Source organism: Sparus aurata, chromosome 2 (assembly GCF_900880675.1).
Source record: "Sparus aurata chromosome 2, fSpaAur1.1, whole genome shotgun sequence".
Lineage (NCBI taxonomy): Eukaryota > Metazoa > Chordata > Actinopteri > Spariformes > Sparidae > Sparus > Sparus aurata.
In genome coordinates this window covers 35,713,246-35,734,559 of record NC_044188.1, presented here as the reverse complement: position 1 = coordinate 35,734,559, position 21,314 = coordinate 35,713,246, and the positions used below count along the sequence as shown (strand labels likewise).

General features: G+C 40.9%; 1 protein-coding gene across 10 annotated transcripts in view; it reads left to right on the top strand.

Moving 5' to 3' along the window:
- fat3a (FAT atypical cadherin 3a) overlaps positions 1 to 21,314 on the top strand; it is a 417,900-nt gene that overhangs the window by 341,378 nt on the left and 55,208 nt on the right. For all 10 annotated transcript variants that reach the window (XM_030397580.1, XM_030397563.1, XM_030397555.1 and 7 more), the window contains 6 exons: positions 2,619 to 2,762; positions 4,629 to 4,826; positions 5,518 to 6,319; positions 9,770 to 9,904; positions 10,173 to 10,327; positions 11,986 to 12,225. In XM_030397580.1, coding sequence (XP_030253440.1) covers positions 2,619 to 2,762; positions 4,629 to 4,826; positions 5,518 to 6,319; positions 9,770 to 9,904; positions 10,173 to 10,327; positions 11,986 to 12,225 — 1,674 coding nt within the window. The remainder of the gene's footprint in view (positions 1 to 2,618; positions 2,763 to 4,628; positions 4,827 to 5,517; positions 6,320 to 9,769; positions 9,905 to 10,172; positions 10,328 to 11,985; positions 12,226 to 21,314) is intronic.

Genomic DNA, 21,314 nt, shown 5'->3' with positions numbered 1-21,314 from the left:
CCTGCTCACAGGTCAAGTTCTGCTCTCGGATCTCTCCTCTGCTCACGGATTTTTCTTGTGTATCAACACTGTCAACCAAAAGAAGGCCGGCTACTGTTGACCAATCAGATTATACCCGCTTCTTTGCGGATGCGTTTGCTGTACTTCAAGGAGCGTCGCATACATACGGGCACTGTTTCTACCGGGTTTATCTACTTCCGTCCTCCAGGCTGTTAAATGTGGTGGTTCCCTTTATTTTATGACGACTTTTGGAATAAAATATCAGTTAATCAATACACGAGCGCCCGTGCTTTTCATTACAATAGCTACATACATCAACATAAAGTAGAACAATAGCGGCTCTACTTTCGCCATATTAGCCAATAGTCAGCTACCCAGGCAGCGGGATATGCTATATAGTATAAATAGTGAGAAGTGAGCATGATTGTGATGATAGTACAGCGGTTAAGAATTCCTGTTTATATTACTTTTTGCATCATGGGACGCTGGTTCGCTTCCCGGCCCGGCCGGCACCCTCGCTCATGTAATGAATGAAAAATACTCTATCATCATATCGTATTTTTCATTACACCTTTTTAATCACGTATGTTTACCCGACATCTCTTGTTAAGCGTTTGTCAGGGGGCCCATGAAGGAAGAAGAAGAAAAAAAGAAGAAAAAAAAAACAGCTGTCCAGAATTGCCACAGGCCCTGTTTTTGTGAATGAAATATCTGGGGGCGGGTCAGTAAGGTAACGCTGAGTGGCCTTGATGCCTGTCAGTCATGATGAGTCGCGTCTCGTCACCTCTCTGATTTGTCTGCAGCTGAGCACTGTGATCCATGTCTCTCTCCCCGGCCGAGCGAGCTATCATACCGTAAAATACCAAATAATAGCCGTGGCATTTATTTGTTTCAATCACTTAACAGACCAGGCGTTTATTTGGGACAGGCGTTTAATTCCTTCCTCTCAAAATCCGGAATGAAAATGTCACAAACTTCGCCAGCTTCTCGGTGAATTCTCTGGCATCCTCCTGCAAGTTGCGGCGGAGGAAACGATTCATCCAACTAGCACTCGCTGCAAACTCCTCATCTCTGCTGTCTGTCACTCGTTTTTCCTTTTCCTCTGCATATTTTACGACAGAAAGTTTGAATTTCAAGTCATACTTTTTATTTTGTTGCTGCACCGGAGCCATGGCGATCATCAGTGTGATACTGACTGACAGAAAGCAGCACAACGCGTGAAAAAGGCGAAGAAGAAAAACGTGCTGTGTCAGTGGTCACGTCTTCTTCCTTGATTAAAAAAGAATAAATGAATTAGACCCAGCATTTATTTGGAACCAGCGGTTATTTATCAAAATATACACCTGCATCGGCGTTTAAAGGGAACCCTGCGGTTAATTGACACGCGGCAATTATTTGGTAATATACGGTACATTTACACCCAACTCTGTACGCCGGGCCGGGATGCGAACCAGCGTCCCATGATGCAAAAAGCATCATAAATTGATGTTCTTAACCGCATCACATCATCACAAACACACTAGCACTCCAGTATTTATACTATATAACATATCCCGCTGCCTGGGTAGCTGGCTATTGGCTAATATGGCGAAAGTAGAGCCGCTATCGTTCTACTTTATGTTGATGTAGCTAAAGCACGGGCGCTCGTGTATTGATTAACTGATATTTTATTCCAAAAGTCGTCATAAAATAAAGGGAACCACCACATTTAACAGCCTGGAGGACCGAAGTAGATTAACCCGGTAGAAACAGTGCCCGTATGTATGCGACGCTCCTTGAAGTACAGCAAACGCATCCGCAAAGAAGCGGGTATAATCTGATTGGTCAACAGTAGCTGGCCTTCTATTGGTTGACAGTGTTGATACACGAGAAAAATCCGTGAGCAGAGGAGAGATCCGAGAGCAGAACTTGACCTGTGAGCAGGTGTGTGTTCTGAGCGCGTGCACTTAGATCTGAGCGCGCAGAGGGCACATTTGAATGCGAGCGACATTTTTGTTTGCAAGAAGGAGAAATGTGAACACAGGCATGTGATTTTTTACTTTAAGCAGACATTTTGAAAGAAAGCAGAAGAAATTTAAATGCAAGCACAAAATGTGAGCATGAGGAGAAAAAATCTGAGCACGCAAAGGAGCTGTGTCACTGAAAAGGAATGAAATCATGCTCTCAAACTGAAAATCTATGCTCTTGATTAATGACTTGATTTAACTTTCATATGGCTCCAGCTAAAACCCCCGCGACCCCATAAAAAGGTAAAGCGGTTACAGACAATGGATGGTACATGGAATGGAATAGCAAAAATGTTTACATTTTCCCGACAAGAAAGGACTGACTGAACAGTAAATTTGTAATTCTGTTGTTGTCTAGCACTATTTAAAATGTGCCATATAATGAACATGACATCTCCATGCACATACAACCTCAGCCCTAACAGAGACAACTTTACTTTCATCAAATTTTTATTTTCTGGCCACACTGCCAAGTGCCGAAATGCAGGCTTTCAGAAACCTATGGGTGACATCAAAGGCACATGATCATTATAAACAGTGACTTACATGACCAATTCTTTATTTTGTTTTTTTTCATGCATTTTGTATCTTCCATTGTGTCTGGCCTTCAAGGTTCCCAGCTACTCTTTGGCCATCAGAGCTCTAGATAGTGGAATCCCACCCATGTCCTCCAACGTGATGGTCAACATAGATGTCTCTGACATCAATGACAACCCACCCATCTTCTCTCCGGCCAATCTCACTGCTGTCACACAGGTAAATCGACATACTAATACATTTATCACAAACATAAGAATGCAATATTTTGCTGACAAAAAACACTGACAGAAATCATTGACTCATTGTTTGGAACTGTGGAATAACACACAAAAATCTTGGGCCCTTTTCATAAGCAGCCTTAGCAGGTCCCCTTTTAGTACAAATCCTGTAAGAATAGCTGATTAAACAAATAGAAACATTTTGCATGTGATGTAGTTATGAATCTATTTAGTAGTTAGGTTCGTAAGTGTAATACTACTAATTTTTGTCAATCCAATTAAAGTAACAGATTTTAGAATAGCATTACAAACTTTCAGGTGTTTGTAAATTCACAAAAATAAAAATTCAGTCATTACTTACTCATATCCATGCCAATGGCAAGTCGGGAGAAATTTTGTTGGTCAATAAATGTTTCTGGATCTTTAAAGCAAAACAGTGTTGCATTACTCTCAGAAACAACTAAAGTGGCTCTCTTGGCATCTCCCAAACAGATTTGAAAAGACATTGTTGTACAGCTGAGCTCATGCACCCTCTTTAGATGCAGTAGGTGAGAGTGCTTTTAGTTGAGCTTTGACAGTGAAGATATCTGCTTAAAATGGGCGTAAATAATGTATTTTGAAGTCATCTTGAGTTTTTTGGGGGTTTTGAAGACTTGGATTGTGCCAGACTAGCTGTATGGAGCAATTTCATGCTTTTTCTGTTGCTTTTTCATGCTTTAAAACATGTCTCCAACTAAGTTGTTCAGCAGAATTCTTCAACGCCTTTTTGCTGTGAGTTCTGGGGACTACAGAACTTTACCCGTCTCCCATACACATTAAGCTGAGTAGATAAAGACTGAATTTTCATTTTAGGGTTAACTGACCTTTTACACAAACGTCCCTAATGACATATTGATTTTTGCTCAATATAATCATCCTCATGTTCCGACTGGAATTTAAGGGGGCCTCGCTAAAACCAATAAAAGAAAAGAAATGAGAGATGAATTCCGCAGTTCTTTCTCTGTGAAAGACTATTGTAGTTTCTGGGTTTTCTTCATCAAAGGTGTTGGTGTGTAGTATGTTGATAAAGAATTCTGCGGAAGCAAGGCTGGTGGCATGTTAGAGCAATCTTTATTGAAAACAGATCTCAATGCCAGCGTCCGTCCAGGCACAGCTGCTACCTGGGTTTCTCAAATTTATGACAAAGTTCTGCCCAATGCTTTGCCCTCTGCTCTAACAGAAATCCTATCCTTTGATCTCGGAAATCTACAAAGTGCCACACCCTTCTCTGCTTGTGCGGACCTTTTTAAAGTCTAATAACTGCATCGTCCCACTTCTTCTAATTGGTCACTTTGGTGGATTGAGGGTCCATCTATCCAATAGTAGAAAGAGAAGTTAACCCGCCTCTTTCTGTACATTATTTAACTTCCGCTGAGATCACTTCTTGGAACTTACAGCCTGAAATGGACCAGATTGTCTCTTCATGCTTATATGGAGATGTATACCTTAAGTCAGCTCTAAACAACTATCATAAGAGATACGTTCAGTTTTATTGCGCCATATGAGCCTGTCCTCCAGCTAACCTCCAACGCACACACACAGAGAGCTGTTTAATGGCTCTGGGGCCCCTAGATATGTAAACATCACATCCGCCATCTCTCTTACCTCACAGTAAGGGAAAGCAATTATCACTATTAAAGATTAGCTCTGAATGTGTAAGTGTGCAGACACCTCACTATCCAAAGGCTTATTTGAAGGGTCAGCTATCATTACCAATAACTGAATAATATTGCTATACACTAACATATCTGGCTGTCCAAATGTATTTTCAGGGTACAAAAAATCTAAAGGTGGGTCGTTTTTAATGGTGCATCTCCACCTCTAGGAAAACAAGCCAATTGGCACCAGTATCCTGCAGTTGTCCATCACAGATCAGGACTCCTCCCATAATGGCCCACCCTTTGACCTCCACATCCTGTCAGGAAACGAAGGTGGAGAGTTTTTACTGGAGAAAGATGGAACACTGGTGGCCAATCAAGTGCTCAGGAGGGACCTGGCAACTGAATATGTCATTCAGATACAGGTAGAGTCAAACTGGTCTTTAACATTGCAGCTGTAGCGCAGTCTCTAGCATCACATGATTTTTTTAAAATTATGTTGTCAATCACTTAATTCTTTTTAAAATAAAAAATGCAAGAAGTTCACAATAACGCCCATTAGCAAAAACAATCATAGCTTGGTCATTATGCACAAATGGAAACTCTCACAGTAGGTCTATACATATAATTTTGTAGTGTGCTTTTCCGTAGTAATACTTTCAGAATTAAGCAGATTTGGTTCTGAAGCAATGCCTTAAAAGCAACAACACAAAAAAAAATTACAGCCTAAGCTAATGAGAATTCAACAATCTGAATTATCAATCAACTGCGGTTAATGAAGAGCTGCTGCTGCACCTGACTCTATAAGCTGTGTCTGCCTCGCTCACTTTACATTTTTGGTATCCATTTATACATGGCATCAGAGTAAGTCCGGATCAAGTTGGACACCAATTTCACTGACATGCATTGTGACAACTGGGTCATCTCGAATGAGCGTAATGTAACTCTTTACGCACCACCTCCACAGATGGACTTCCTGATCAAATAAATATTATTAAGGGATGTCACCAATTAGAGATGGTGTGAAGTCTTTCCCCTGCCCTTTCCACTTGTGCATCTTCTCCTGTCTTTTATCATGATCTCTTTTTCTGTCCCTGTTCTCCCTTCTCCTCCCAGGTGACAGATTCAGGGAAGCCTCGTCTGTCTTCCTCTTCCATCCTTACAATAAGGGTGATTGAGGAGAGCCTCCATCGGCCAGTGGCTTTGCCACTACAAGTTCATATCGTCACTATGGAGGATGAGTTTCCTGGTGGTGTAATTGGCCAGCTGCATGCCACTGATGCTGACCCCTATGATGCATTGACCTTTGGCCATGCACCCCCAGCCCAGCGCAGTCTCTTTAAGATCAGTCCACGTGATGGCAAGATCATCGCCCTGGGAGGGCTGGATGCAGGCAGGTACTCCCTCAATGCCAGCGTTAGTGATGGCCGCTTTGCTGTGCCTGTACCTGTAAACGTGCATGTGGAGCAGGCAACAATAGAGATGTTGCATGAGGCGGTGACGGTACGGTTTGAGAGTGTGGCTCCACAAGACTTTGTGGCATTGCACTTGAAGAGTGTGTTAAAGGTGCTGCAACAGGCTGCTGCTTCGCAACAACAGGACACAGTGCACCTGCTCAGTCTGCAACCAGTCGGTGGGACCCAACAGCTGGACATACTTATTGCCGTGGAAAAAGCAGGAGATGGGTACTATAAGGCGGCATACCTCACCCAGAAACTCAGTGCATCACGGCGGCAGCTTGAGGAAGTCCTCCGAGTGTCAGCTATCCTGGATAAGAACTGCTCGGGACTGGAATGCCGTGGGGCACAGTGTGAACAGAGCATCATTCTGGACTCACACAACCTGGCTACATACAGCTCCCCACGTGTCAGCTTTGTCTCACCACGCTTCCACCGGACCTCACGCTGCACATGCACTGGTGAGTAACTGACTCTTCTAAGTGTACCCAGGCCTTGTTTGTCAGGCTGCGGTCTGACCCATTTCTCAGTCACAAACATTGAGTCGTAAATCACATACGATATACTACATACACAATATATGTACTATTGTATGTAAACAGTAGTGTATGAAACAATCTCAGTTCTAGAAATGTAACCATGGTAACCACTGCCAATATGAATGAATTTACAAAATTTCAGTGAAATCTTTCTTATACACTTACATTTAAGTGTTACCAACCTTACGCCTGAGCTGGCTCAGTTGCTGACATTGCCACGTAACTTTGTTGTTTTTGTCAGTTTAGGATATTTATGTCAAGATATTATCCAGTATTAGCCTACTTTAACATTTTCCTGTAAATAGAATGCATTTCACATAATATTTTCAATACTAAGGTTTAGGACATACTATAAAGTGTGCACTATTTTAGTGAAGGGGAGTCGGGGATGGTTGTAACACGGGTCAGTTGTAACACTTCCAATTTCTCCAATCAGGAACAAGTTACAAATCACCTGATTCTGTCCAAACATGCTAATTTTTATTATTTTTGAAAAAATATTTTTTTGGCCTTTATTGATAGAACAGCTGAAGATATGACAGGAAATAGGGAGAGAGAGAGGGGGAGTGACACGCAGCAAAGGGACCCAGGCCAGCAGTCGAACCCGGGTCCGCTGCAGCGACTTGGCACATGGGACGCTTGCTCTACCAACTGAGCTAAACAGCGCCCCAAAACATGCTAATTTTAGTCCTTATTCCACATGTTAGAAAGTAGCACCCTGTGGCAGACACCATCAATTTAAGAGGGAAAAAAAACATTTTGAGATACAAAAGTATTTTTTTTTCACTTAATTTATATTTGTCATAGCGTTGCCTGCTTTGTAGTTAAACACATCAAATTTAAATCATAGTTTTTGGTGTCTATGTAGATATCTTTCATGCGAGTCATTCATGCTAATGTTGTAGCTGTTAGCTGTAAGGTAAGCTAGTTCATGATTATAAGAGTCTGGGTTAGTTGTAACAACAAGAGTCTGGGTTAGTTGTAGCAACCAAGCAAAAATGTATTTGTATTTATATGTTTTCTTTGAATTTCAGTATGCCTAGGTATTGGAAGAGAAAGACTGACCGCAGGGTGCCTCTCAACATTTTGGAGAGAGCATCAAATTATGTAAAAAAGCAAGGAAAGTCCAGATCTGTGGCAAAATTGTATGGCATATGCCACGTCACTGTACAGATTTTGTAAAGAGAGGAAGAAATTAAAAGAGAAGGGATCAAGCGAAATTTCACATGTAGGCTACCACATTGGAAAGAAGGGCTTCACTGATGAGCAGGAGAAAGAACTGACAGAATATCTGATGAGGGCTCACCTGAGCTAGGCAGTGTAAAATATAATGGATAGGGTAATATTGAACATTTATTACTATGTGATTAAAATTACAGGTAAGAGAACTTGCGTACCAGCTTGCAGTGAAATATGGGTGCAAACATCCAAAGTCATATAGTAACATTATGTCCAAATGTTAATGTAAAACCTGTAGGCTACTCTGTGGGCCCATGCGGCCTGCCGTATGTCTGTCACCACTGTGACTGAAGGTGCAAGACAAAAAAGCAGAAATACATACACACTTATATTTAGTTGGTGCATATTTGATTTCAGTATCATCACATTTTTTTTGTCCTTATTGTCATGATGTTACATTTCACCCCAGGGTGTGTTACAACTAACCCAGACTATGGGGTGTATTGTTACATTTCACTCCTTGTGTTTGGGACTATACCATGCATTTTCTGTTTGTGTTGCAGAGATAACAGCCACGCCATTTAATAGCAGACACATGCAACTACTTTCTATCAAATTTTGAGTGCACTGGCTTAAAAGACCTGCAAGATACAGACTAAAATGTCAAACATGTTACAACCATCCCCGGTCTCCCCTACTAAATAGCATATTGGCAGAAGTTTTTGAATTAAATCAGACTTTACATCCAAAAAAAGTCTTTCACTTTATATTTCTAGATAAAAATGGTATTTTAAAAAAAAAAATCTATCTTTTTGTTTATAGTGGCTGTTAAAGGCATTTAGATCTTTGTAGGCTAAATGTCACAGCGCAGGTTATGTCCTGAGTTTTTTTCTATATGGATGAGGCAAAGTTATGACAACGCAAGTATGTGTTTTCATGGGAGTTATGCACACTAAGTAAATAATTTTTTACTTTACAAAAATAGGTTTTAATGTCTAAAAAAGAATAATCTAAAAAAATAAAAAAAATAAAAAATTGACATTTAAAACAGAGGTTGCAAGTGGATGCTCATTTATCTTAGAATATGGAAAACAAACGACACGAATATGCTTCGATTCACTTCAGTCTAGCCTGCACATGACGCCATGACTCTAAGCAGCACCGCCCCTCCCTACAAGCAGAACACGCGTTGTGCGTAGGGCCCCACGATCCATGGGGCGCATTAATCAGGAGATGATGATTTGTCTTTTCATCACAAATGAATACAGATGTCTGTTAACCTCTTTACCTTTGCCAAAGAAATCAAGAAATCCATCTGTGGTTAAAATAATCTGATCAGTCAGATCCACATTAAATAGAACACAGTAGTGTACAGTAGTGTTTTTTTCTTATAAGTGAAGTTACTCATAACTCATTTGTCATGTTTAGTATGTTTTTTACTCAACTTTAATTAGATATTTTGATCACCACCTTTATTACTACATGAGTAGGCCTACTTGTTTTTATAAAGAAATGGTGGTTATACTTGAGCACAGTTTTTGGCTACTCTACCCACCTCTTCCTTCACTGTCTCTGCATATTAAACTTACAACTCTCAATAAAGCAGCTAACTGTTTGTATTAATGATTTAATTTTAATAATTATTATAAATTATTATTAATTTCTAACAACCACACCTGCCCTACCATCAATTCCAAACACTGTGTAGGAGAGACTAAATTGAAGAGATGAGGAAAAACCTCACTGCAGATTTTTTCATTGAAGATAAGACAACAGAATCAGGTATTACCCGCCATTGCCGACAGCAAGCAAAGGTTGCTCAGCGAAGTCACGAATCTTCTCTGTTTTGGTGCCTCAGTGGTGGAACGAACTCCTAGCCACTGTCAGGACAGCAGAGTCAATCGCCATCTTCCTCAAAAGACTCACTTGTTCAGATTTCACCTCGACCCGGATAGCATTTTTTTTCATTCTTACTCTATCGACAGTGATATGTTGTGGTTTCTGTCTTGTGACAAATGTACGTATTGTAAGTTGCTTTGGACAACAGTGTACGCTAATTGCCCTAAATGTAAATGTATTAACAGATAACAGCTACATAAACAATAAAAATTGGGATCACAGGAATTTCTAAACCCAGGCTACAGCTCTGATAGTGACATACTTATTCCTGTGTGTGTGCGTGTGCATGTACAGATGCCAGCTGTACTGTCCTATCAGAACAGTGTGAGGGCAATCCTTGCCCAGCAGACATGCAGTGTGTTTCCATTGAGGCCACCAGAGGGACCTATGCATGCCAGTGTCCACCAGGGAAACTTGGAGAATGTGCAGGTTTGTGTCCATCAGGTAGAAAAAATTCACAAGATGTTTGATTTTAGAAAATAACATGCAATGACAACATCTCAATAAAAAAGCATATTTTATGTTTTCACAATGTTAATTTTAAGTACTTGTACTAGTAAGTACTAATAATTTGATCCTTATCCTTAAATTAATATTGGTGTGTGTGTGTGTGTGTGTGTGTGTGTGTGTGTGTGTGTGTGGTGTGTGGTGTGGTGTGTGTGTGCAATGTCTGTGTATGTGTTGGGTGGGGGTTTAGGCCATTCATCTCTGAGTTTCTCAGGTAACAGTTACATCAAGTACAGACTGTCTGATCGGCAACAGACAGAGCTGAAACTCAACCTTCGGATCAGAACACTTCAGAGCCGAGGAATCATCATGTATACACACACTGAACCCTGCATCATGCTAAAGGTACACATGCATGCACAAGTGCAGGTCTCCACTCAAAACAATTTTCAGGTGTAATTACTGCTCGATCACAGAGTGCATAAAAGCTGTTACTCTCCTCTCTGTGGGCAGACTGAAGGTAGATTAAAGTTAAGAAACCGATAAGTATAACAGTGTAATTTGAAATGTTAAAATGTATAAAAATGTAGGGAAAATATTTTGTATTAGAAAAAAGTTTTCCTTAAAGTGCTACCAAGGCTTATTTTGTGATTGTATGAGTTATTCCTTTGTGTTTAAAGCATAATTACGAATAGGCACTTTTAAGATTTACCGTAGTTTCGTTCTCGGGTCAAGCTCATTTTCTCAGTTCAAGGGGCACTTTTATGATGGCACCAAAATCCGTTCCGTTCCGTTCTGTTTTCTTTCCGCTTATCCATGAGGATCGCAGGATGTTGCCGCTCCCCCCCCCCCAAGGGGTTGCGGGGCTTACTGGGCGTACTCTATGGGCGTAGGCCATAGAGTAAAACTCTTCAAAATCGCTATTTTTAAAACACTAAGAAGGCTCGACACAACATGACACTTTGGCTCGTAGTATCACCAGGGTCTCTACACATGAACACAAGCATTGAGAACATTGTTTGTGTACACAGAGTTTACTAAAAAGAGAGTTTTTGGACAACTCACGTTAGCAGATGTTTCCTCCACTCGCCGCTGTCCTGCCAGTGAGAAGTATCGATCTCCAAATCCGATGTAACATCGAGGTTAGTTAGGTGGACCGCTCCTGAAACTTAGTTCTATATAAATGCACGGATAATTTATTGTTTTGTCGCTAGCGAAAAAAATCAAAATTTACCTTGAATTTGATAAAGGAGCCTCATATAAGAAACAATACCAAAATGAAAAGCCGGAAAAGTCACGAGATATCCCATGGATAGTTGTTGCCAGAAGACAGTAGTGATCTACCTTAACTCTCCTCAACGTTAATCTTAACGTTGCATTCTGAGATCGATACTTCTCGGCTGCCATGATGACTGGGAGCGAAAAGCTACTGCTAAGGTTAGTTGTTAGAAAAACTTTCTTTTTAGCAAACTCTGTGTAAACAAATAATGTTCTCAATCCTCGTGTTCACATATAGAGACCCAGGTGATACTACGAGCAAAGTTTCATGTGGTGTCGAGACTTCTTAGTGTTTTAAATATAGCGATTTTGATGCTATCGTAAAAGTGCCTGTTGCACTGAGAAAATGAGCTTGACCCAAAAACGAAATTACGGTAAATCTTAAAAGTGCCTCTTTCATTGTAATTATGCTTTTACACAAAGGTTTAACTCATAACCATTCACAAAAAAGCCTATGTTGCATTTTAGTGAGAGTTTCACTTTAACGTTCAAAACATTTGAAATGATCATTATTTTTATTTTGTCCAAATGCCCCATTCTGATCATTTTTCCCACTTTCTACATTTTTTTCTACATTCAGTTTTATGATGAAACACGGGACAAGACAATTGATGATCTTTGCAAAGCTGCAAAAGCATCTTGATGATGTACTTTATATGAAAAGCTATAGTCGCTAATTGATATTCAAAGAAAACACTGAATATTTTTTTTTCCATGAAAATGATCCTAACAAGAGGTTTGATGTTGTGTATTAAATGTATGTTTGTAATTATGTGTGTGAGCAGTTGGAAGAGGGGAAGCTGTGGTTCCAGCTGGCCTGTGGCCTAGACGGTGATGATGACACTCCTGACATGTTGGGCATCTCTGGCCGTCGTATCAATGACGGCAGCTGGCACACATTGGCACTGGAGTTAGATCGCAACTTCAGCAGCTTGGCGCTAGATGACAGCTACATTGAGCGACGCCGTGGACCGCCATTCATACGACCCATTGGCCTTGACAGAACCATCTACTTTGGAGCACTGGTCAGTCCATGAATAGTTGTAGCGGCTATAGTAGGGTTTCAGATGACACCACAATGGTAACAACTTTAGTGCTCCTCAGTTTTTGGAGAACATCAGTATATTTAAACATACTAAAAGGTGTTTTTCACTGGTTGTGAAATAATCTTAATGTGATATTGATGCCTCTGTTGGACCCACATAGTAGAAAATGAGACCAGAGGCATTTTTTAAAACTTACAGTTACAGCACACTTCACATTAAGGATAATGTGCATAATTCATATCATATAGAAAACAGGCAAATGCTGTACATACATACCAACACAAGTTGATATAAAAACACAAGAATGATGCACAGCCACAATTTATAAAAAAATGCAAACCTACAGAAATGTGTGGTCACTTCTGCATTTGTTAAATGTGAACAGGCAAAAACAAAAAGGCCCAGATAAGGTGATGGGACAGTATGACTGCTAGAATAAGGGCTTAGTAATTCTGCTATGTATGCATGTCCCAGGCCATACAGTGCCTTGTATGTAATTAATACAACTTTGAAATTGATTCTGTGTTCCACTGGAGGCCAATGAAGGGAGGCAAAAGTTAGTTATTAGAGTTTATTTGGATGACAAACATTACACAACAGCTGTGATGCTGCATTTTGGACAAACTGAAGACATGTTATTTAGGACAAAGTATTACCTGTGAATAGGTAGGGCGAGATCTTGCAAAAAATCTTTGCGAGATCCTGCAAAACGTTTGCGAGATCTCGCAAAACCTTTGCGAGATCCCGCAAAACTTTTTGCGAGATCTCGCAAAACCTTTGCGAGATCCCGCAAAAATGACATCTTTTTTTTTTTTTCACCCATCATTTTTTTTTTTCCCCATGTCCCTTAAGGGGCTCCGTAGAAAACTGACTGCATAATATATGAATCAGAAACAGAAATGCTTTACAGCAGCTCCCATTCAAAGTCAAGAATATGCAGAAAAATAGTAGTAATAATAATAATAATAATAATAAACTATTTATATGCTGCATATTTATGCTGCATATATTTACTGCAACTGTGCTTTTTTTTACCATTAAATGTTATTTTATACATTATCATATTCTATAATGTTCTGTCATGGAGTACATCACTTCACTGCTGACAGAAAAGAAAGCAGCTCACTGCCAGTTGCAGCTTCTTATATTGATCTGCAGTCTTTGTAAATTTTTTGTCATGATTGTTATTATTAGTAGGCTACTTAGATTATAAAAAATCACAGTTACATGTCAGGATGTGGTTATTGTAGACATATTCAATATTTAACTGTCATATATCATCACAGTAACAGCGTTACATAAATTAGCAGCTGTAAACACATAAAAACATTATAAACACATCATGTGGTCCTCTTTAAACTCTGGGTGGAGGTGTATATTTTGGTAAATAACCGCCGGTTCCAAATAAATGCCGAGTCTAATTTATTTTGAAAAAACATCAAGGAAGAAGACGTGACCACTGACACTGCACGTTTTTCCTCTTCACCTTTTTCACGTGTTGTGCCCAGAAGGATGCCAGAGAATTCACAGAGAAGCTGGGGAAGTTTGTGACATTTTCATCCTGGATTTTTGTGAGGAAGGAATTAAACGCCTGTCCCAAATAAACGCCTGGTCTGTTAAGTGATTGAAACAAATAAACGCCCGACTATTATTTGGTATTTTACGGTAGTTCCCGCATCATCAGCACGAGCTGAACAATAAATCTAACACAGCAAGAGAGGCGGGACTTAAGGCAGAACAGCCAATCATCAGCCGGTCAGACCCAAAGCCGGTGTCATGTTTGAAGCAGCAACAGGAGAGGGAGGGGAGAGGAGGCAGCTGCAGCGAGTGCAGACACAGAGCGGCCAGGGAAACTGAGCGCCTGTAGTGAGGCGTTTGTGCAAAACTGCGGATAAACGGCAGAAAAGGTGTGTGTGTTGAGCACTCTAACCGGGAAAAGTGTGGTAAAACACCCACATCCCCCACGGGCACGACGCCTTCGCCGGAAACTGCCGACATACTTCACAATACATTACGCCGCCGCGGTGGTTCAGCCAGGTATACTGATCCCTCCATCTCGGGAGAAATACACTTTTCCTCTTTTCGGACTCGTAGCACTCCCTCGCCGCCGTCACTCTAAACATTTCCCGCATGCATTCTAGCGAATCACGATTGTCGTACGGGCAGTGACTGGCCAATCAGTGTAATCGGCGATTGGTCAGTCACTCGACATGCCCTGCACCTACTTTTACTGGCCCCGGGCCATTGGGCCATGGGTTATGTCGAACCCTGGTTAAGGTGTGTAGTAGATGTTCAATGTGATTGGATGTTAGTATAGTTAGGGTTCTAACCCCGAAGGGGTAGAACCCTTCTAAAATTGTGCCGGTTTATTATTAGGGTTCTAACCCCGAAGGGTTCCAGCTCCATGTGCTCTACAAAAAAGCCTCTTGGACCATTTAGCTCCGCCTACTTAGATCTTTTGCTAATTACTGTGAAAAACACTAAAATGAATAGAACTTTTGAAAGATTGACTCTATTGACACCAACTTTGGTATGCGCCTTCGGGGGACGGGCAGACACATTGCTACTATAAATGAGCCAGATTGGTCAAAAAACATGGTCGCCACGGACCAATGTATCTTTGCAATGGGCGGGGCTTAGACATGATTGGCCATAACTCCCACACCCTTTGCCCTATCATCACAAAACTTGGTGGGTAGGTTCACAACTGTACTGGAAATCTGCCTACCACAAAGCATGTTGAGCTCAACCTATAGGGGGCGCTATAAATGCTACACATGTGTATCTCATAGACCATTTCACCAAATTTGGTATGCATGCTCTAGGGGTGAGTATTAAGTAATATCTTGAGTGCCTTGTTGATAGGTGAAAGTGGGCGTGGCCTATTCGTCATTAACCCTCTGGACTCTATGCTGGCCATTTGTGTCCACCTCACTTCCTTTTTGTTGATCATTTTAGCTGTGTTAATGCATATGGAATGATATTTCCCAAGGGTCTGGATTTTTGGCTGATCTTTCAATTTTCAAAACCTGCTCTTTAAATATGTCAATATTATACTGTGTATCTACAATTGTACCTTATGGCTCTATCGTGGACACTTTTGGCCAATTGAAACCCATTAAAACCACATTTTTTAATTCCTTGTGATTTACAGTATAAAATCATATAATTTAGGTAAAATGGCTTTCATTCTAAACTCAACACCTGAAAATTTTAGTTTTTAATGTTTTTTACCAGATTGTGTCATTTTCCATTTTTGGGCAAGGGAGCAATTTAGGTTAATATTCTTAGTTTCCACTAGGAGCGTATGATGGCTTCCTGCACTCCAATGGAGCAAATGAATGACACAATTTTGACATAGGTGTGATCCTAAGGATGTCAGGTAATGATGTGTGTTTGTGCATAAAAAAAAAAATTAGTATTAGCAAGATAAAGTGACATAAATTACAGTGTATCATACCATGCAAGTTTTGGTGAATTACTCTTGGTACAGGTTATTGAGCTTTGAGTTTCCAAGGCAAACCTGGCTGTGATGCACAGGTTGAAAACACCTGTAACTTTGATCTTTTCATAAAAAAATGCCACACACAACTACACAATAGCCTTTACATTCTCAAATAGCTGCTCTCCAAAAAAAGGATCACAGGTCATCTTGACCTCTGGCTTCTGGGGAAACAAATACAAAGTCTGACACTGTTTATAAAGCTGTCCTGGAGTTTTGGCAGGTGCAGTCAGTACTAATGCTAAAGTGAGCCTATCAGCTCCCAGATCCTTCTTTATCTGTAGGATGGCGAGAAGGTCATATGCCCTGACTGAAGCACTTGAGTATGTGATTGGCTCAGAGAGCAAAGATGGAGAGAAATCCTTTGCGGTTGAGGAGGAGAAATCTTCTACCCAAGATGAGGACACGTCCTCTCCTGAAGATGATGGGACACCTTCCTCAGAGGATGACAGCAACACCACTGATGACGACTTCCAGCCAGTGCCTGATTCCTCTTCCTCAGGGGAAGAGGACGGTACAGACACAGCGATGGAGGCCGATCAGCTGATGGTAGAGACAGAGGGGCTGGCGGGTGAGTGGATGTCTCGTCATGGGAGAATAATGTGGTTTCCCACTGCTGAAGAGACCCTGCACCACAATCCAGTATCCACTGGTTTCACCCCAGGGCCCACCCTGTATGCAGTTGCCCATATCAGCAACCTGAGGTCTGCCTTTGACCATTTTATTACAGAGGAGATCATTCAGCTGCTGTGCACCAACACAAACCTGCATGGGAGGCGAAGGTGTGAGGATTGGAAGAATGTGGATGAAGTGGAGATGAGAGTCTACATTGGGATTCTGATTCTGGCTGGCGTCTACCGCTCAAGACATGAAGCAACACATGGCTTGTGGGATGCAAGACAGGACGGGCCACGTTTTGTGCCACGATGCCCCTCTACAGCTTCACTCAGATCAGCGCTAACATCTGCTTTGATGACAGGCTCTCCCACCCAGGACGCTTCAGGAATGATAAACTTGCTGCATTTTGCATCCTGTGGGAAAAGTGGGTTGCTTGCCTCCCCCTCTTATTTAATCCAGGGGTTGATGTGTGTGTGTTGACGAGCAGCATGTTGCATTCATAGGTCATTGTGGACTTCGACCAGTTGTGTGCACAGACCTTTTGAAAGGCAGGGGCGATAGGCAAAAAAAGGGCACATACAGCAAGTTCTTGCGACTGAAGAGGGCACAGTAGCACGCGTTTTGGCTCTGAGGAGGGCACTTTAGTGCCTGATTTTGTCACCCAAGAGGGCAGTTTATCATGTTTTAACCAGCCAAGGGGGCAGTTTGTTGTGTTTTGCCAATCAAGAGGGCACTTTAACGCACTTTTGGCTCCCAAGAGGGTGCTTCAGCGCACGTTTTGGCTCCCAAGAGGGCACTTTAGCAAGCATTTTGGCACCCAAGAGGGCACTTTAGTGGGCATTTTCCAACAATTAGGCCACTGCCCACCCCCCCATGCACACCACTGACATCTACAATATATTCCCAACAAGCCTGCACAGTATGGCATTAAAATCTGGTTCACCTGTGATGTGGCAACCTCCTATGCCTGGAGCATGGAGATTTACATGGGAAAACGACCCAGTTAATTCTGGAATTGATTAAAATTTTGGATTTCATGATCAGGACTGATGTCAAATTTGAAAAAGAGGAGCAAATATTTTCAGTATATAGTGTTTGTATATAGCATTTTGTAAGCAAACAGGAGGTGGACACTTCTGGCCATGCATAAGCTAAGAGGGAGTTTTTATGTTTTTTCTGCCATTGGACAAAAAACTAATGAAGCATAAAAATCATTGATACTGCTTATTATTGACAACCATTTAGCTGCAATGATGGTTAAAGAATAATGCAGGTAGCATGTATTATTTTGTAAAAACATGCTGATTTAATGCTATTCTCCCTTATAAATCATCAGCATTATGTTATCTAATAGGCATTTAAAGGGTTAAAATTCTGAATTTAAATGAAATTTTAGTTTTCATGACCAGGACTGATGCAAATTTTAAAAACTGGGAAAAAAAAGTGGATTTTTTTTTATATATGTATTAGTTTTATAGCATTTTAGAAATGTAAACATGAGGTGGACACTTTTGGCCAAGAACAAGCTGAGAGGGAGTTTTTTCTACTTTGCCTTCCCAGCACAAAAATAACAATGCATAATAATCAATGTTGGTGTTAATCAGTTACATATCTCAGACTGTGTTATTGATAATACAAGATAAACCGGTAGCACTGAGAAGATAGGCAGTAATCATTTTTGTGGTAGTTTTCCAACAAGCGCATTGTGCAAACAAATTGGCATTTGAGGGGTTAAAAAATTAAAAATGAATAAATTTTTTGTACTTATGACAAGAACTGATATTGATTAAACATTTTATGCAGAAAAAGCATCAAAAAACATACAAAATCCCAAAAATTACAGACTCAATCTGTTGGTGGCCATTTTTGGCCACGAACAAGCTGAGAGGGTAGTAAAAACGAACAAGGCCAGAGGGTTAACCATCATCGTTTGCGTTTTATTAATTTATGGCGAGCTGGAAGGACCCAGAGACACGAAACTTGGTAAGTTGAGGATAAATGACGTCCAAATGCTGCTCCAAAAATTTTATCCCGATCCGTCAGATGGGGGCGCTATAACATAGGATGTGAACTTTGAAAGGCTCTCCCCGCCAAGCCATAAGGGCCATTGACTTGAAATTTTTCATACACGTCCTCCTGATAGTCCTCTACAAAAAACAGTTAAATGAATAGACCTTTTGAAAGATTGACTCTATCAACACCAAATATGTTATACAGCTTCAGGGGATGAAAAGAAACATTTCTACTATAAATGAGCCAGATTGGTCAAAAAACATGGCCGCCATGGACCAATGTATTTTTGCAATGGGCGGGTCTTAGAAATTATTGGCCATAACTCCCACACCCTTTGTCCTATCATCACAAAACGTGGTGAGTAGTTTCACAACAGGACTGGTGATCTGCCTACCAAAGCATGTTGAGCTCAACCTATAGGGGGCGCTATAAATGCCATTAGCATGTAGCTGAAAACCCAATTTGGAGAAATCTGGGGCTTATCATGGGTATGTGTTGCCCAGATCTTTGAGGAGCGTGGCGGCCGATGTCATCGACCGCGGAGGATGAGGGTCAGGGTGGCCAGTTTGGGCGAAAGGGGTTAGGACCTACGGATTGCCACTTGCGGCTATATTTACTAAAATTGTGCCAGTTTATTATTTTTTGTTGTCTGCCGCTTGAGCTCAAATTCCCGTGAGCTGGAATGGGCCAGAACCCTGAAACTTGGCCCAATGATTGAAAATGATGTGCATCAACTTTTATTAAAATATGAGCCCAGTCAGCCAGATGGTGGCGCTGTAACTAAGGCTTGAAAATGCGTTTTTGGGAAGGCCACGCCCCTCACACCGTAAGTCTGATTGACTTGAAATTTGACAAACAAGTTCAGCTGAATGTGCTCTACAAAAAAGCCAATTAGAGCTTAAAGCTCCGCCTACCTAGATCTTTTGCTAATTAGCATAATGTGAAAAACAGTAAAATGAATAGAACTTTTGAAAGATTGACTCTATCAACACCAAATTTGGTATACGACTTTGGGGGACAAAAAGACAAATTTCTATTATAAATTAGGCAGATTGGTAAAAAAACATGGCCGCCACGGACCAATGTATCTTTGCAATGGGCGGGGCATAGACATGATTGGTCATAACTCCTACACCCTTTGCCCTATCATCACAAAACTTGGTGGGTAGGTTCACAACAGGACTGGTAGTCTGCCTACCAAAGCATGTTGAGCTCAACCTATAGGGGGCGCTATAAATGCTACAAATGCGTATCTCAAGGACCGTTGGACGGAATTTCACCAAATTTGGTATGCATGCTCTAGGGGCAAGTATTAATTAATTTCTTGAGTGACATATTGATGTGTGAAAGTAGGCGTGGCCTATTCGTCATTAACCATTGTTTGCGTTTTATTAATTTATGGCAAGCTGGAAGGACCCAGAGACACGAAACTTGGTAGGCTGAGTATAAATGACGTCCAAATGCTGCTCCAAAAATGTGATCCCAATCCGTCAGATGGGGGCGCTATAACATAGGATGTGAACTTCGAAAGGCTCTCTCTGCCAATCCATAGGTGTTATTGACTTGAAATTTTTCATACATGTCCTCCTGATAATCCTCTACAAAAAAGCCTCTTGCACCATGAAAGTCACTATTACAGATTTTTTGCTAATTTGCATAACGTTAAAACAGTAAAATGAATAGAACTTTTGAAAGATTGCCTCTATCAACACCAAGTTTGTTATGCGGCTTCGGGGGATGAAAAGACACATTTTTACTATAAATGAACCAGATTGGTCAAAAAACATGGCCGCCAGAGACCCATGTATTTTTGCAATGGGCGGGGCTTAGAAATGATTGGCCATAACTCCCACACCCTTTGTCCTATCATTACAAAACTGGAGCATGTTGAGCTCAACCTATAGGGGGCGCTAAAAATGCCATTAGCATGTAGTTGTAAACCCAATTTGGAGAAATCCGGGGCTTATCATGGCTATGTGTTGCACAGAGCTTTTACGAACACGGTGGCCGATGTCATCGACTGCGGGGGATAAAGGTCAGGGTGGCTGGTTTGGGGCGAAAGGGGTTAGAACCCGCGGATTGACGCTTGCTGCTATATTTTTGATTTGTCCTTTTGTTTCTCAACTGAAAGATGCAGGACTGAACAAGTTTTGTAATGTGAGGTCAAATGGAATCCAGAGATTTTTAGTGGATATTATTATTATTGATTGATTATTGATATTGTTGGCTAGAGGCCCCATGTAATAAATGCCCTTCTTACTGAAACAATCAAGGCCAATCACTAGGACCTTGGTTTTATCAGGATTGAGATGGAGTAAATTTTGTTACATCCAATTAGTAGCAAAGGCTAGACAGTTTAAATGAGAAGTACAGCTGCGTATCATCGGTATCATCATCTTTGTTTCATCTGCGTAGAGGTAGCATATATAAGGAGAACAAGATTGGATCCAAAATTGACCCTTACAGGATGCCTCATAAGAGGGAAGCAGAGGAAGACTCATGGTTGTAGTAATGTAGTAATATGAACATTTAAGTATCTGTTAGACGGATATGTAGTGAACCGTTTCACTACATAGCCAGAAATGCCAACCCAGTTCGATAATCTAGCAATTTAAATGACATGATCAAAAGTATCAAAGGCAGGAATGTTTTACAGTAAAATGGATAATTCACCTTTATCTGCGTGCATCAGAATGTAATTTGTTAGTTTAGTTAGTCCAGTTTATTCTTAAGGTGAACACCAAGGTATTTGTATTTTGCCACAACTCAATGTCTAAACCCTGGATGTTTCTTGAAGTTGATCACCATCTCCTTTGTTTTACTGATGTTTATATTCAGGTGGTTGCATTCACACCAGTAACAAAGTCATTGATGACCCCCCTATATTCCTGTTTTTCACCCTCAGACACACATCCAACGATGGCTGTATCATCTG